The sequence below is a fragment of the Gastrolobium bilobum genome, unplaced genomic scaffold, assembly GCF_033153095.1.
Source record: "Gastrolobium bilobum isolate Gb01-03AN ecotype WA unplaced genomic scaffold, APGP_CSIRO_Gbil_v1 utg32295, whole genome shotgun sequence".
In the NCBI taxonomy this organism is placed as follows: Eukaryota; Viridiplantae; Streptophyta; class Magnoliopsida; order Fabales; family Fabaceae; genus Gastrolobium; species Gastrolobium bilobum.
Window position 1 is genome coordinate 95,635 of NW_026896008.1, and position 17,082 is coordinate 112,716.

At 36.0% G+C, this 17,082-nt stretch overlaps 1 protein-coding gene across 1 annotated transcript; it reads right to left on the reverse strand.

Moving 5' to 3' along the window:
• Positions 1–3,015: 3,015 nt before the first annotated feature.
• Positions 3,016–5,814, reverse strand: LOC133297269 (zinc finger protein NUTCRACKER-like). The gene is made up of 3 exons (XM_061496383.1): positions 5,406–5,814; positions 4,864–5,260; positions 3,016–4,292 (listed from the first exon to the last, which is right to left on the reverse strand). The coding sequence occupies exons 1-3, from the start codon at positions 5,533–5,535 to the stop codon at positions 3,410–3,412; spliced, it is 1,410 nt and encodes a 469-aa protein (XP_061352367.1). The 5' UTR covers positions 5,536–5,814; the 3' UTR covers positions 3,016–3,409.
• Between the last annotated feature and the right edge of the window lie 11,268 nt (positions 5,815–17,082).

Here is a 17,082-nt window from a genome sequence, read left to right on the forward strand (position 1 = left end):
TACCCAATATATATATATATATATATATATATATATATATATATATATATATATATATATATATATATGGAAAAAGTATTTCTCCAGTTACAGGAGATAAAGTTATCTCCAGTGAACTCAAAACGACGTCGTTTTGGGTTATAAAATTAAAAAATTATAACGATAAAGACTAATATAACCCTGCAATATATTATAATTACAAAAAATACCTTGATTTTCGTCTCAAAATGACGTCGTTTTGGGTTCACCGGAGATAACTCATTTTCATTGACCGGAGAAATCCTTTATCCTATATATATATATATATATATATATATATATATATATATATATATATATATATATATATATATATATATAATCAAGTATTTTATCTAGTATTTTTTTCTTAAGATTTGAAATTCAAAACAGAGTTGTTAAAATAAAAAGGAATTGGCAAAACTTTCTGTCCTAGACCGAGTATATAATATAACGAAAGCACCTATTAACATGGCACAAAACTATCCCCTTGACCATGCTCAAATAATTTGATATCATCAAATTCCATGCAACGTAGGACTACACGCTATTCACTGAGGACTACACTCTACTCTGCTTACATGTCTCACAGTAACATCTTTAACCTACCTGTAAATGTAGGGCTTTTCACTCTCAGGTACTCCTCACATTCCTCAACGCAAGCACCCCCATCCTACTGGCATAGCACAAGAAAGCCTGGAGGCCCCCAACAGTAACTTTAGACCGATTTCTACGACCGAGACAGTTTCAATTCAATTTCAATTGCTCGAATTAATAGACAGTTATAAAATTAATTCACATGAAATAATATAAAATATAAAAAAGAATGAAATATGAAAAAAATGTAAGTAATACTTTTTTGACCAGTTTGTTTAACTAGGTAAATCAACTAGCTAGTTCAAAATAATTTAACTGTCAATTTGAATAAAACTAAATCATAACCGAATAAGTATTCAATTTATAGTTAAATTAGCTATATAGATTGCTCAATTTTGTCCCATTTTTTATGACAATGATTTAAACACACACAAACACAATTTATCCTAATTATTGAACTTGTTATGCGAAGGAAAATATGTGATTTTTGTATAAAAATATTGAACGCAGTTTGGGCAGACATTTACTGATCATACATTTGTGTACTTGCGTAGTGACTCAAAATCCTTACTTATATCTCGGTCAATTTTTGGTGTTAAGAGAGGCCAAACTCTCAATAGCTGTTGTCAGATCATAATAAAGCAAAATGTGAATCGTGACATGAAGAAGCTTTTACGTCCTACACTTCAATCGTCATTCGACAAATATTCCCTATATGTATACTCATATAGTACTCTATCAAATTGTTGTTCACAATGATACCATAAATCTATTTTGATTGAAAATATGATAGATTTGTGGTATCATTGTGAACAACAATTTGATAACTTGTCCCACCCAACACGGCATCACGTAACCTAAAGTAAAAGCAAAATCAAAGATCAGAGTGTACGGCAGGCAAGGCTAGAGAATATGGCTCCTCTTTTACTTTCCCCCACTTTTTCTTTTGATCCTTATGTTTTCTCTCCCTTTTGATTGATTTAATGCAACCGAGCATATATAGAGGTCACTGTTAAATCATCATACAAAACAGTGAAAGGTTTAATCACGCTATATACTAACTTACGCACACAGGCAACCCATTTGGTTGTTTTTCGAGCGTGGCATATTCCTTAGCCGAAAGGCTCATTCAGTAGAGAATCACCAGAAGACAAAGTGATAAAAAAAAAATAAACAAATGATTTTCTAAACTAGTGCTAAAGTTATTTGTCTACATCAGAAATGACGAAGCCCAAGATTTCTTGAATTTTGATGCATGTTATATGTTTTATTCGAGAAATTCCGCTGATATAGGAGGCTAAACGGTGCCCGTTATGCTTTAATTAGTATTGGAATAATCCAAGAGAAAGAAATAGCATTAGGATACAATTAGAGTTTCTCAATTAAGTAAAATATTACAACATTGATAAAAAAAATAGTTCACTTCTGTTGATAATAATCTTTTATTAATAGATCATGAGGAAGGTTATAGTTACAACAAGTTACAACCTCTTACAACCATATTTTAACACCGTTGATTTTCGTCAATCAACAGTTATTATTTATTGTTAATTAATAATTAATTAATAAGTTTAATTTGCGAAAATCATAACCATTGATTGACGGAAATCAATGGTGTTAAGATATGATTGTAAGAGGTTGTAAAAAAAAAATTGTAAGTATAACCTACCTAATATATCATATGTCTAAGTTAATGTTGCATTGCAAACTTTTATTGCGACTTGCAAGTCTCAAAATGAAACAATTTTTTATCTCCTAAACTTTTCTTCTATTAAAAAAATTAGAAAATGTATTAGAATACATGACATATTTTTTTAAAACACCATTATTGATGGAGAATGACTCTAAGGGTTGGTGTGATATAGGTGCCTTATTCTTAAGGTGAATCAACATATATTATATAAAGATTAACCACACTGTTATAACTGAATAACCACATTATGCAACAATTAATATCACTTTAATCTCATCCTATATGGTCAAAAGTATTTGCACTAGGCTGACTCTTGTTATTCTCCCTTATTAATTTCAACATCTTGGGTGGATTCATTCCTTTATATATTTTCACTCCGTACTAGTACAAAGATATGGATGGACTAATGAAAAAGGCAACAGATCACCGCACTTTCCGCTGATTGCATGAAAAGAAGAGAAGGGATTGGGAAGGAAGAAAAAGTGAAAAAAATGAACAAAAAAATTAATAATAAAACATAATATGCCTCGATCTTATTAGGTCCATTTTGCTGCATGTATAGAAAATTAAGCCAATCTCGTTATACTACAAGTATGCATTGCAGGGGTGAATGAACATGGTACATTAATTTATTTTAATTTATAGAGTAAAAGCCTATTTGTACTAGAATGATGCTTTTTTGTCACTGGAAATTCTCTTTTAAGCCCAGTGTGACAAGACAACAACTATAACAGGGATGAAACACTGTAATAATGGAGTTCAAAAGCTTGTCCTATGCATTGCCCCCACTACTCCACAATGGTACTCCTTTTATCAAAAAATTAAAGCCACCATTTTTAAAAGGGATCAGCTTTCAGTGTTCAAAAGAATATGCATGGATCTCTCCCCTTTCAGCCCTTCAATAGTTTTCTAACACCAAACTTTTCAGCCCCCCATCAAGCACTCAACTCCCACCTTTTCCTCCCTGCAAAGTTTCCAGATACTTAATTCTCTTCCTCCAACTTCATCCACCTTTTGCTTTTTATTTGTTATTTTTCCCTTCCATCGACAAAAAAAGAAAAAAAAGAAATTTAAACTTCACATTAATTTGAACATACATTATCAAATAAAATCCATCCGTTGATTGATGAAGGGTGACAAATGGTTTTGCACACCAACACCAAGAAAATCCCTAGTTTGCCCCCCTCCACTCTCTTCATTTTGTACTTGTCTACGTTTGGCAGGGTGCATTTGTGACCAGTCACATGCAGAGTTCTCTGCCTCGCTCCCAAGACTTGTGAGTACTGAACTTGAACCGTACATGCCACTAAGATTGTTCCCATCTTGACCTTGACTGTTACTGCATTTAAACCCTAAGCTCCCAAGGAATGATGGGTCGGTTGAGGTTGCTCCAATTTGAGCAGCTTTTTGCAACAAAGCTGTGGCAGACATGTTTGCTGAACATGTTTGATGGGATTGGTGTTGGGAGCTATATAAGGAAGGAACACTTAATGGCTGGCTTGTAGCAGCATCCTTAACAATACTACCTAGTGGAAGTGAAGTAGTAGTGCTAGTTATCTCTTGGCTGCAATTAGAGGAAAGCTTTGTTCCAAACACCCAATTTAGCTGATAATTAGAGGGTGGAGGATTTGAGCATTGAACAAGTTGGTTCCCACCATATATTGATCCTGAGCTTGTATTAGACCCAAGTTGATGATGAATCTCACGTAAATTGCCAGTAGCTATTGTTTGATGAGCCTGAGATGCTTGACCCATCCAAAGGGATAAACCCCTAGATGTTTGATTACTTGTTTCTTCAGTGTTTGAAATTGGTTTGAAAATTGAAGAAAAAGGGGTTGGCATGTTATGGCATATGGATGTTCCCATTACGTTGTAACCAATGTTACCAACTAACGAGTTGTTTATGTCTGATGTTGCATTTACCCTAGCTGTTTCTTCTGCCAAGGCATCACAGAAGGCCCTGTGAGTTATGAAGCTATCTCTCCTGCTCAAACAAATTTTTTAATAAACCATAAGAAAAATAATTAATAACAATAATAATAATAATAATAATCTGAAGAGGCATTTAAGAAGTCTAATATCAACTCAACAAAAGTCCAAATAGGAGTAACTTCATATAGCAAGACTACGACATCATAACTAGTACTAACTAGCCTATAGGGATTATAACCCCGAAACTAGTGTCAAAGAAAAACTGAATTAATAATCAGATAAGGTGAGGTTAACAAAGATAACTCCAAACCATAAACTTTTGTCGTTTAGGGCTAAGGTTGCAAAAAGGCTTATCAAAAACTTGTGGCTTCTTTCAAGTCCTTTGTTTGAACTAAGCCTCATTGTTCTCCTTTTACTACTAAAAGCCAAATAGACAGCAAGTACTCAGATACCCACACACAGAACGCATAAACCCAGAGACCACAAGGAGGGGGAGAGAGAGAGAGAGAGAGTTTTTCAGACCACTAGTTAAGTTACCACTTTTGCAAAAAATAAAAATAAAATAAAACTTGATCCTATAAGATTTGATACTATCAGCAATCTTAGATGGGTAGGTTAGTTACCGTGAAAAGATAGTTCCACAATCACATTTGTATTCTCTGGTGCCACAAGTTTTTGAGTGTGCTTTCCAATCTGACTGCACAGCATAACGCTTTGAACACTTCTCACACTTCCACTTCTTTTCACCGTGCTTTCTGCAGAAGTGCTTCTTTATCCCAGTTAAGTCTCCAAGAGCCCTTGAAGGATCGTGATGGACACAAGTTTTCTCTGGACACACATAAACTCGCTTCCTTGCTTCTTTGCTTGTCCTCTGCTTGAGTTTCCAAGGAAGGTTATGTCCACGTCGATGGAGTTGAAGATTTTGATCCCTTTGGAAACCCTTCCCACAAGTTTCACACAAGAATCTGTTTGTAGCCATTAGAGTCTTTGGTGATAAGGCTATGACTTCAGCTTCAGGATCTGTGCACAAATAGAAGAATCCCATAATAACTCATAATTTTGTTTTCCCCTCTTGATAAAAAAGCAAAAATAGCTTTGAATATACTTATCATCAAAAAATAATTAAAGAGAAAAAAGAGAATAAGCAATGAAAGAAGAAGCATGCCTGGATTTCCTGGGAGGTTTCTCTTCCTCTTCAAAAGTGGAGGGTTATTGGATGCACCAGTTGGGTTCTGAGGGAAAACATTTGTGATTTCTCCATCATCCATCTTTTCCAGCATCTCAAGCTGTTTCATTGTTTCTCAGTTTGACTCAATTTATAATAAGAAACTCACAAACAGTTCAGTGAGAAGAAGTAATAGTGTTTGAATTTAAGAGAGAACTAGAGAGAATGTGTAGCTAGCCTTGTTAATTATATAAGCCTCCAACCCTAGAACACCAACTGATATATGCAAGATGGGATCTCTCTCTCTCTCTCTCTCTCTCTCATATGTTTCAGTTGATTTAATTATCTACTTTTTAGGTAGAATAAAAAAACCTAGATGCAATGGGAGGCGGTGAAAAGTTAAAGGGGAAGGTGAGACAGAGAGTGAGAGAAATAAAGAAGGGGGGGCAAAGAAAGGGAAGGGGAGGTGAAGCAAAGGTGTATGATGACACATATATGATGAGCTCTGAAGAAAGTTAATCTCCATTCGGAATGATTATCCCATAATTTGTTGTTGCTTTTTGTTTTCTTATTTTTTTAATCCTTCTCATCCAATGACCCTTTTTCTAATATTTTTGTTTATTTTTTTTGGAGAATAATTTTTTTTGTTTATTAAACAGTAAGGAACTCCACCATGCCTTTCAAATATTTATATATAAAGCCTATGTATCTATATACTGTGGAATAGTAATGCTCAATTAGCTAGAAAGTAGAGACTAATTAATGCAATATATATTGTATTTCATGGACTTTGTTCTGTATAGCAATCTGAGCATTCTCATCCTAATCATTCCAGATTTTATATGTTTCGTATATCTTCTAAGATTTTCTTTTCTTTTCCTTCTTTTTTTTTTTTTGGTAAAGATATCTTCTATCTTTTTCTTTTCTTCCCTGCCCTCTCAAATTTTTGTTTCCTAATACAAGTTTTCATTTGATGTCTGAAGTTCATTTGAACTGAAATAAATATTTTTTTTTTTGGTTATTAGGCACTGCCCCCACTAACTGCATATGATCATTAGGTAGAGCTAGCTGATGCTATATATATATATATATATATATATATATATATATATATATCCAAGTTAATGGTATATAGTTATGTACCTTGGTCTTATAGTTTACATAATCATGCCCCCATAAAAGAGCATTATTTCTGAAGAATTGGTCATATTGCTATATTAATATGACAACTTGAATTACCCTCACTTCACAGCCACTTAAATCAAGTTGTGACCGGAAATAGAAGCCTACCCAATCACAAAAATCTTTAATGTTCATGTTCCAGGAAAGGCAAAATATTGAGTCTTTTGAAGCTTTAGTACTCAAAGTGAAAGTGCAAGTCATTTCTCGAAGAAGATTGATAGCTGCCAAAATTTTGTAAAATGCTATTGCATGCCATACGATTGAAAGGAAAGATAAAGAGCTAGTTTGCCATTATAAACATCGGATAGCTATACCTACCTATTAATTGTTCAGAAATCTTCTTAGTAAAAAGCCATGCACGTGTGTTCATGCACTCACCAAACTACCAAGGTAAATCCAAAGGAAACGACCAAAGAACACAGAAAAGGGAATAATCGTCCAAATGACAACATGACCATGTCTCACATATTGACTGGATTTCTAGCGTTCTTGGCTTTTTAATATACACCAAACTAACAGTTATTTCTTGTTCTTATATAATTTTATCATTGTTGTTATTCTATCAATTGTATATTATCAATATTAACTATTATTATCATCATCAAATCATTGTGCGTGGTGATGTAACCAAGCAGTGAAACATACTTTTAATCTCTTAACACGAATTGAAGGTCTGCATAGACCTTGATTAATTGGTTGTTAATTTTTGAGCTGTAGATATATGGTGATCCTCTTGTTACCTTTCCTAGTCTATTTTCGTATAGTAGATATTTTACTTTATTGCTTTTTCTCAGCATCTTTTACGTACAGTTTCTTTTTCTTTTAAATAAAGATTTAACTTAGTTGGAAATATTTAACTTTTATGGCCCACCAATCTAAAGGAATAACCGAAAAATGATGGTTTGGTAGTAAATACTTACATTATGTTACATAACACTAATAAAACCTATTCTATATAGTAACAAAATGGTTTTTTTTTTCTTTCTTGATACATAAAGAAAAGGTAAAAAACAGAAAAGAAAAAGAAAAAAAATCCACCGACATCCCTAATTTGAGGAGTGACTTAGGAATCCGCAAACAAAAGCAAGGAGAAGGTTCTGAGAAGACATCCATATTCGGGCGGCCTAGCAGAAGGTTCGCCAAGTAATCGGGCACAACAATTGACCTCCTTCGATGTATGAATAAAGTGGACTTTCCAGTTATAATTGATCATAGCTCGAATCCGAGTCATCAAAGATGATTCAGAAGCTTTCTCACCATGCCTAATGAGCAACGCGACAACAAAACTTGAGTCAATTTCGATGATTAGTTTTCTTACATCCTTTCCAAATTAGCTGAAGCACTTAACATCCCACAGTTCTACGTTCTAATGCTAAACAAAACGGTTTTAATTCAACTAAAGATGCATCTTCTTCATTTTTTTAATTTATTTATTAAGGTATATACTATTATATGATTATCAGAAGAGGGTATCAATGAAAGAAAAGTCTTCCCCACTATCATCAACGACAACCACGCCATCACATAAAAAAAAAAAAGTTTGCTTAGGTTCAACGCTACGGTTATTTTTTTTGAAGTATCAAGCATACGATTAATTTGGATGCATTGTAGATAAATTTAACATCTCTTGTATTGTTAAATTTATGATAATCTGACAATAATATTTTTTTGCTGTATCAAAATTAAAGTCATATTTGCTGTAGATTCACATGGTAGTGAAATACAGAAATAGGATAGTCTTGGAAATATCATTAATTACTTGTAATTATTGATTCAGGTGGTAAAGAATTTGTTTCTCTTAATCAAATATTTTGTATTTCAGTCCTGGGAATGAAAAATTTTATCATGAAAGAGTCTTCTTCTCACAATATCTGAATCTGATTAGTCGAATAATCGAACAATCAAGATACATATAAAAAAAATTTATCATTAATTAATTAAAGATGGGTGTATAATTGCTATTAGAGTCTTAATTTGATAGTGTTTGTGTTGATACGAAGATTTATATGAAAAGGGAACATTAGCAGACAGCCAGCTGACAAAGACAGTGAATTTTTTGAAGTTTGAGCAGTCGTCTCCTTGTGGGCTGACTTTTCCTGCTACCTTTGCTAATCCTTAATCATAATCTAATGATGTTTTTCCTTTCTAACATTGTTTAATATAAATCTTTGGATTTTAGCTATTGAACTCTGGTGGCCCTAGAATATTCTCTCCCCTCCCACCCCAAGCACTTCCCCCAAAGGCTTCAACTTTCAAGGCCTTGTGAGATTCCTATTCAAACTCCATAGGGTCCCCCCATAATAGTACTCTCTCGCTCTCTCTCTAGCTTGACATAGTTAGAAACAGTGGCCATTTGAAAACAGAAGGGTTTAGGGAAAAGCATATTGTTGTCACCAAGGGTACGTTTGTTTCTTACTTTTGTTTCAAATAAACACATGAAGTGAAACCACATGCTATTTTAGAATTGTTTGTGAAATCTAAGTAAAGCGATAAAGTATTTCCTACCAAATTTGAAGGCATGTAATTGATTGCAGCTAATGCACTGTCAATTTTCCATCCACAAAGGCATGATTTATGTGAGTATTCATATATTTTTATAATGCAATGTGATTTCTAGGCTTCTCCTATATTAAATCAAGTTATAAAATCCATTGCTTATGAATGACATATATATATATATATATATATATATATATATATATATATATATATATATATATATATATATATATATAAGGTTAAGCTCAAATTAGTAGAAAAGGTAGTCTTGTAAAATAAAAAAATTCAACGAGTTAGACTTAGCTTGGAATAATTGTCCAATACAGAACAGAATTACATCTAGGATTCCATTACAGGAACCCACATGCTTCTGCTTATCAAAAGCTGGAGAATATGTGCCTTTTTAAATTATGCAATTGATAATTCTTTTCTTTAATATTCTTCCTTTTTCTTTAATTTTATTTTAATTTTTGGTCATGTTCTACACACATGGCAAGATGGTAGAAGATCTTATTGCATCTTAGCAACCCAACTTTACGAGGGGAAAAAGGAACAACATTTCGGATGAATATTCTTTCTTATTTGCAAATTTGTATTTCACTTTTTCGAGAGATATGCTTGGCTTCTTTATAATGCATGATTGAAGTAGTATGATTCTTCGCTAGAATAATAACGAAGAAACAAATAATTTACCAAGTATATTCATCTTCGTCTATGTGTTTATTTTATAAATGATGGATTTTTTATTTTAGTATCATGGAGGCATGGAGATTATAACTACAATAACTCTAATTATATGACTTTTAAATTAGAGGGTTATGATGAGGACCTTATGATTATAAATAGAATGACAATGAAATTCTAAGAATTTGGATACCCATATTGAGGGTATTTCAATCAGGTGAATTTTCGTCTGCTGTTTTTGGTTGCTGACGCAGCAATAGACTGTAGAATAGCTCCAGTACATTGAATTTAAGTTAGAGAGTTATCCTAATGATATGAATATCATAAATGATATAAGCATAAGATTTTATGAAGTTTGATACCTATATTGAGGGTATTTTGAACAGTTGAATTTCCAACTGTTGTTTTTGACTGCTGACGCAGTAACAGTCTGTAGAATAGCTCCAATCTAGCAAATCTGAGTTAGAGAGCTAATATAATGATATAAACATCATGAATGAGGTTAGTATATGAAATGGTGAAGATTGATACCCATATTGGGGTACTTCTGAAAAGTCACTTTTACCGGATATTTTATACTGCTGTAGCAGCAACCAGTAGAATTCCAGAATGGGAAGAATATGAAATAATGGAATGAAAGCCCAGTATATTCCTAACAAGTCATAATTAGACCAATAATGTTAAAGTTAAGAAGATTATAAAATTCGGGTACAGTTAAGAACACCAGTAAAGACTATAGTGCAATTAAACAACTGCAAGTGGATCTGTGATCTCCTAATCAAATTTTAAGTTATGAAGATAATAATTAGACAAAATTAATATTAATTACTTAAAGTTAGAGTCTTGGGTGTTTTCGGGTAAAAATTTGATAACAGTTGAAAGAAAATTACATCGGGTGTCACTAAATGACAGAAAGCCACTTAATGACATGGCATAAACCCTAAGGGAGCATTTGGTTGAGGAGAAATTTTTTGAATACTAGAAAAATATAATTAATAGTGAAATAGTTGGAAAGTGAGTTTGGTAGGAAAGTTAAAAAAAAGTTGTTTGGTTGGGCAAAATTTTACCAGGAAAATTGGATTAAATTTTGATTGGGCTGAGTGGCCTTGTGTGAGGGTGAGAGCTTCCTACTTGGCTTGTGAAGCTTCAAGAAGCTTCTTTGTGAAGAAAGGACCAACCTTTGTGTTGCATTTTCGTACACCTTATTTCCAGAAACTGTAGAGGCAGTGTGGTGAGCTCCATGAGCCATTGATCCTCTGTTTTGAACTTTGGTGAGTTGTACCTACCTTGAGCTTGTGTTTTAATGGGTTAAAGGTATGATCTTTGCATGTTTAAAGGGTTAATCAAGTAACCAACTGGGGTGTGGACCTTAATCAGTATAAAGATGCATGCTTTAACATAATTAAGTGTTAAAAATGGAACCTTGGAAGGATATCTTCACGAAATGCATTTTCTGCATTCTGTCGTGAAATATCCGGATATGTGCCCGAGGAATATCCGGATATGTGATATCCGGATATGAGTTTTAAGTATCCGGATATTAGATATCCGGATATGGGATTCTGGATATCCGGATATTGCATATCCGGATATGTCCAGTGAGGTATCTGGATATTGCATATCCGGATATGGTCCCGAGGAATATCCGGATATTCTGGGATTTCGAAGAACAGTAGCTGTGCTGTGTGTACAGTAGGCTATTGGGGGTTTGTGGACCCTAGATTGATGAAGTTGAACTTCTGTAATTAATGAACTAAGTCAGAATCGTTGTGATTAAGGGCTTATGGCTTGGTATGGAGCCTTAAGACGTAAAACGTAAGGAAAGGCGTTGTCTTTAAGTTATATGCTTGTGTTGCATTATTATTGATATAGTTTTGGTCCATAACAGATTGTGAATCTGCTGTGTTTGGACTTTGAGCTGTGGACTCTTGGCTTTTGGAGTTAGCTTGCAAGGTAAGCTTTCGTGTCCTCGGTTTAGCCATGTTGTGGTTCCACCATGTCCCATGGGGGTGTGGTTGTATGCATGCTGTGTTACATGCTTTGAATATTTGAAATGCTGTTGAGCTTTATGTGTAATGGTTTTTAACATGCATGTGTTGTTCCATCTTGACGGTAAACCTGGGTATGTAGCGCCATACAAGACGGTGATCCGGGGTGGATGCAAGTAGCGTCTTGCACTAGTGTGGGTATTTGGCGTATGTAAATCCTGCACTTCTCTGGCCAGTAGAATAGAATTGACACACATGACATGATTATCTGCTGCATTGCACTATTTTAGAACTGATGATGATAAACTACTTTTGACCTTATATTGCACATGTAAGTGAGCTTGGGGTGGAAGATCCTTGAGGACCCATTGTCTTACTGAGATTTCTTGTTTAGAGATCTCACCCCACGTTTGGGGAATGCTTTTTCAGGTTCCGGTAGTTTGGTGACTGATGCCTCTGGCGGTAGGAGGCCAGAGCTTAGTTGATGATATTATGTTGTTTGCTGCCATGACTGGATATGGATGCTGTTTATGTTTTCCGTTATTTATGATTATGTTGTTTTTGAGACTGATGTTGGGCGTGTTGCCTTATTTGAGTGAGCATGGGGATTGTCCATGACACTTTATGTTAGTGCTTTTGATTTGGAGTTGTATAAACTGTTAGATGGTCTGGTCTACGTTGTTGTAGTTCCGTGACTAGAGCCACACTTTTGTTATCTATGATTATGAGGTATTCCAATTAGTTGTTTTATTGCAATTACATACAGGCGATGTTTTATTAATTGATTAACAAGCAAGTTGGTAATGATAATGACATCATAATTGAAAAGAAAAAGATATTCCTTATTTTTAATTAAGCGATGCTTAATACGATAGTATGATAACATTACCGGATATATACGGGGTGTTACAAGCTTCCTTTCTCCTTGGTTTCTTCTCCAAATACCTTGAGGCTTGTGAGAGCTTGCTTGGTGTGGGAGTGTGAGGGCTTTTCTGAGTTCTTGTCACTGTGAGTGAGGTGGAGAGGTTCTGAGTTTGTAAGTTGAGTGTGTGAGCCTTGGTTATGGCACTTTGAGGTCCAAGTGGTGACCTTTGGTGAGAAAGAACCAACCTTTGTGAAGGCATTTTCGTTTTCTGTACAAGTCAGAGTTTAAGAGCTCGTTGTGAGCTCCAAGAGGAACCATTTGCCTCTGTCTTGGCTTGTGGTATGTTCATCACCTTTGATCTTGAGTCTTTTATGCTTAAAAATGAAACCTTGATGCATGTAAAGGTTAAAAGATGATAACTTAATGTTGGGGTTGGTCAAACACACCTAGAAATGCATGTTTAGGTGTTTAAAATCGGTAAAAACCCAACCTTGGAAGGATATCTTCACGAAATGCAGTTTCTGCATTCTGTCGTGAAATATCCGGATATCTGCCCGAGAAATATCCGGATATGGGATTTGGACATCCGGATATTAGATATCCGGATATGGGATTCTGGATATCCGGATATTGCATATCCGGATATGGTCCCGAGACATATCCGAATATTCTGAGATTTTGTAGAACACTAGCTGTGCTGTGTGTACAGTAGGCTATTGGGGGTTTGTGGACCATAGATTGATGAAGTTGAACTTCTGTAATTAATGAACTAAGTCAGAATCAAGTGATTAAGGGTTTATGTCTTGGTATTGAGCCTTAAGACGTAAAACGTAAGGAAAGGCGTTGTCTTTAAGTTATATGCTTGTGTTGCATTATTATTGATATAGTATTGGTCCATAACAGATTGTGAATCTGCTGTGTTTGGACTTTGAGCTGTGGACTCTTGGCTTTGGGTGTTAGCTTGCAAGGTAAGCTTTCGTGTCCTCGGTTTAGCCATGTTGTGGTTCCACCATGTCCCATGGAAGTATGGTTATATGCATGCTGTGTTACATGCTTTGAATATTTGAAATGCTGTTGAGCTTTATGTGTAATGGCTTTTAATATGCATGTGTTGTTCCATCTTGACGGTAAGCCTGAGTATGTAGCGTCATACAAGACGGTGATCCGGGGTGGATGCAAGTAGCGTCTTGCACTAGTGTGGGTATTTGGCGTATGTAAATCCTGCATTTCTCTGGCCAGTAGAATAGAATTGACACACATGACATGATTATCTGCTGCTATTGCACTATTTTAGAACTGATGATGATATCTGCTTTTAAACTTATATTGCACATGTAAGTGAGCTTGGGGTGGAAGATCCTTGAGGACCCCTGGTCTTACAGAGATTTCTTGTTTAGAGATCTCACCCCACGTTTGGGGAATGCTTATTTCAGGTTGCGGTAGTTTGGTGACTGATGCTTCTGGCGGCAGGAGGCCAGAGCTTAGTTGATGATATTATGCTGTATTGCTGCCATGACTGGATATGGATGTTGTTTATGTTTTCCGCTATTTATGTTTATGTTGTTGTTGAGACTGATGTTGGGCGTGTTGCCTTATTTGAGTGAGCATGGGAATTGTCCATGACACATTATGTTAGTACTTTAGATTGGAGTTGTATAAACTGTTAGATGGTCCGGTCTACGTTGTTGTAGTTCCTGACTAGAACCACACTTTTATTATCTATATTATGAGGTATTTCAGTTAGCTGTTTTATTGCAATTACATACAGGCGATATTTTGAAAATGGTTAAGTAATCAAGCTGGTAATGAATAATGACATCATAATTGAAAAGAAAAAGATATTCCGCATTTTTAATTAAGCGCTGCTTAATACGATAGTATGATAACATTACCGGATATATACGGGGTGTTACATTTATGGTATCATAGCGATGGTTCGAGGGAAAAGCCTGTATGTATTGCAATAGCTAGGATGTTTGGTTGTGTCTGTCTTGTGTGTTTACTCCGTCGAATTTTATTATGATAATGCATATGTAATCACACTGCTTGGGCCTGATCAACTCATAATTTGTGTAACTTGTGCAGAGTCATGGTAAGGTCCGGGAGAACACGAGAGACTTCTGAGGATCAACCCAATCCTATCCTGATTGCATTGGCTGAGATGCAGGCGGCTAGGTTAGCCGATCAGGAGGCCACTAGATTGGCCAACGCGGCAGTGATGGATGTTGTTCGTAAAGCGAACCAGATAGCCACAGAAGAGGTTCGTGAAGCGAACTGGAGGACCACTGAGGATGTCCTCGAGGCGAACATGATGGCGAACATGACAATAATGAGAGTCATGTTGGAGGAGATGAAGGCTGGTCCTGCTGTAGGCCATGCACCACCGCCACCGCCGCCGCCTCCACCTAGTGTTCAGGATGAGAGCCTGAGTCACATTGGCAGTGCTACTCATGTCGCTGAGACGAGGGAGACTCTTGTAGAGCCTGTTGAGGATCGTGATGTGATAGCCGCCGGCTGAATGCTTTCAGGAAGCATAAGCCACCTGTGTTTGAGGGGTCTTTGGATCCTATTACTGCTGCTGGATGGCTGGAGTCGCTGGACAAGATATTTCAGGTCATGCAGTGTACAGATCCGCAGAAGCTGATGTTCTCGACTTACATGCTAGAGGGCGATGCCCATGAGTGGTGGACAAACACCTCTCGTGCTTATGAGATGCAGGGTCGTGTTTTGACATGGCCATTCTTCGAGGAGTGTTTCTTGGGTAGATACTTTCCCTATGATGCGCAGGAGAGGAAGCAGGGGGAGTTTGACAGATTGGTTCAGGGCTCGATGTCTGTTGACGAGTACTTGGTCAAGTTTAATGAGCTGGTGAAGTTTGCACACTTCAGGATGGTTCCTCCTACTCCGATGTTTCTGGCTGCTAAGTTCCGTAGGGGACTTAGTGAGGTGATTGCTGAGAATATTGCTGGAGCTGCTTCGAGAGATTTTGGTACACTGGTTCAGCAGTGTAAGGACATTGAGGATGTCTGCATAGCGAGTAATGTAAGAACCCGCACCGTTAATTAAGGTATTTAATTAATTAATTATGCAAAATTAGGAAATGATTCCATAATTGACCCTAATAATTATTAAGAGACTTTAATAATTATGGTAAGTGATTAAGAATGCTGAAAGTCGCTTTTCGGAAGAAAAGTGCAGATACCAGTTCTGCTAGTCGGTATAAATGAGTACCGAAAAAGTATCCCGGAAAATTAAAGTAAGTGCATGATAATTACTAGAATAATGTGTAGGACTTGTAAAACGAGTTTCAAGTCCAAATAATGAGAACTGGTGCTAGAAACCGGTACTGGCTCTGAAAAGCGCGTACCGAAAAGGTGCTCAGAAAAATATAATAAAAATATGATAATTCTTAGAAAATTATGTAGTTTCATAATCCAAAGTTTGGGATTAAAATGCTAAGCGTAGCAATTAAAGTTAATACTGTGTGTTTAACGAGTAAGTGTTTATATATATGGCTTTTAAGGGGCACACAACCCTAGATAACTACTTGGCTACGTGGCTTCTCTTGGAGGCTGACCAGAAATAGTGTTCTTAAGCTTCCTTCTCCATTTCTTGAGCAAGCATTCACCTTTGATGCTCGTTCTTTCCTTTAAACACTTGGTAAGGGTGAGGGTTGGCCTTGGGACTGCATTGTAATGTTGTTTCTGAGTTGTGAAGTCAGTGTGATGGAGGTTTGGTTGCTGACTTGTTGGATTTGGGTTGAGAGAAGCTTGATTTTGGTTTTTGGAGGTCCAAGTGGTGACCTTTTGTGTTAAAGAACCAACCTTTGTGAAGCTATTTTCGTGCATCTTCCTTGAGTCAGACTTGAGGGGCTGTGTTGAACTCCAAGAGCATCTCCATTCTGAGTTTTGAGCCTTGGTATGTTGTACCAACCTTTAACTTGAGTTTTAAGGCTTAAAAATGGAAGCTTGATGCATGTTAAGGTTAAAAGATGATACCTTGTTGTTGGGTAAGGCTTAACACACCTAGAAATGCATGATTAGGTGTTTAAAATCGGTAAAAAGGGAACCTTTAAGGGATATCTTCACGAAAATACAGAAACTGCATTCTGTCGTGAAATATCTGGATATCTGCCCGTGGAATATCCGGATATGATATCCGGATATGTGATATCCGGATATGGGGTTTTGGCATATCTGGATATTGGATATCCGGATATGTGAATCTGTATATCCGGATATTGCATATCCGGATATGGACAGTGAGATATCCGGATATTGCATATCTGGATATGGTCCCGAGGAATATCCGGATATTCTGGGGTTTCGCAGAACAGTAGCTGTGTTGTGCGTACAGTAGGCTATTGGGGGTTTGTAGACCCTAGATTGATGAAGTTGAACTTCTGTATTTAATGGACTAAGCCAGAATCATGTGATTAAGGGCTTGTGGCTTTGTTAGA

What these genes read in the sequence shown, in the direction of transcription:
- LOC133297269 (XM_061496383.1), bottom strand. Translation starts at nt 5,535, where the DNA reads ATGAAACAGCTTGAGATGCTGGAAAAGATGGATGATGGAGAAATCACA. An exon ending in AAACCTCCCAGGAAATCCAG is followed by an intron (nt 5,261 to 5,405) that starts GCATGCTTCTTC and finishes ATTTGTGCACAG; the next exon opens with ATCCTGAAGCTGAAGTCATA. An exon ending in TGTGGAACTATCTTTTCACG is followed by an intron (nt 4,293 to 4,863) that starts GTAACTAACCTA and finishes TTGTTTGAGCAG; the next exon opens with GAGAGATAGCTTCATAACTC.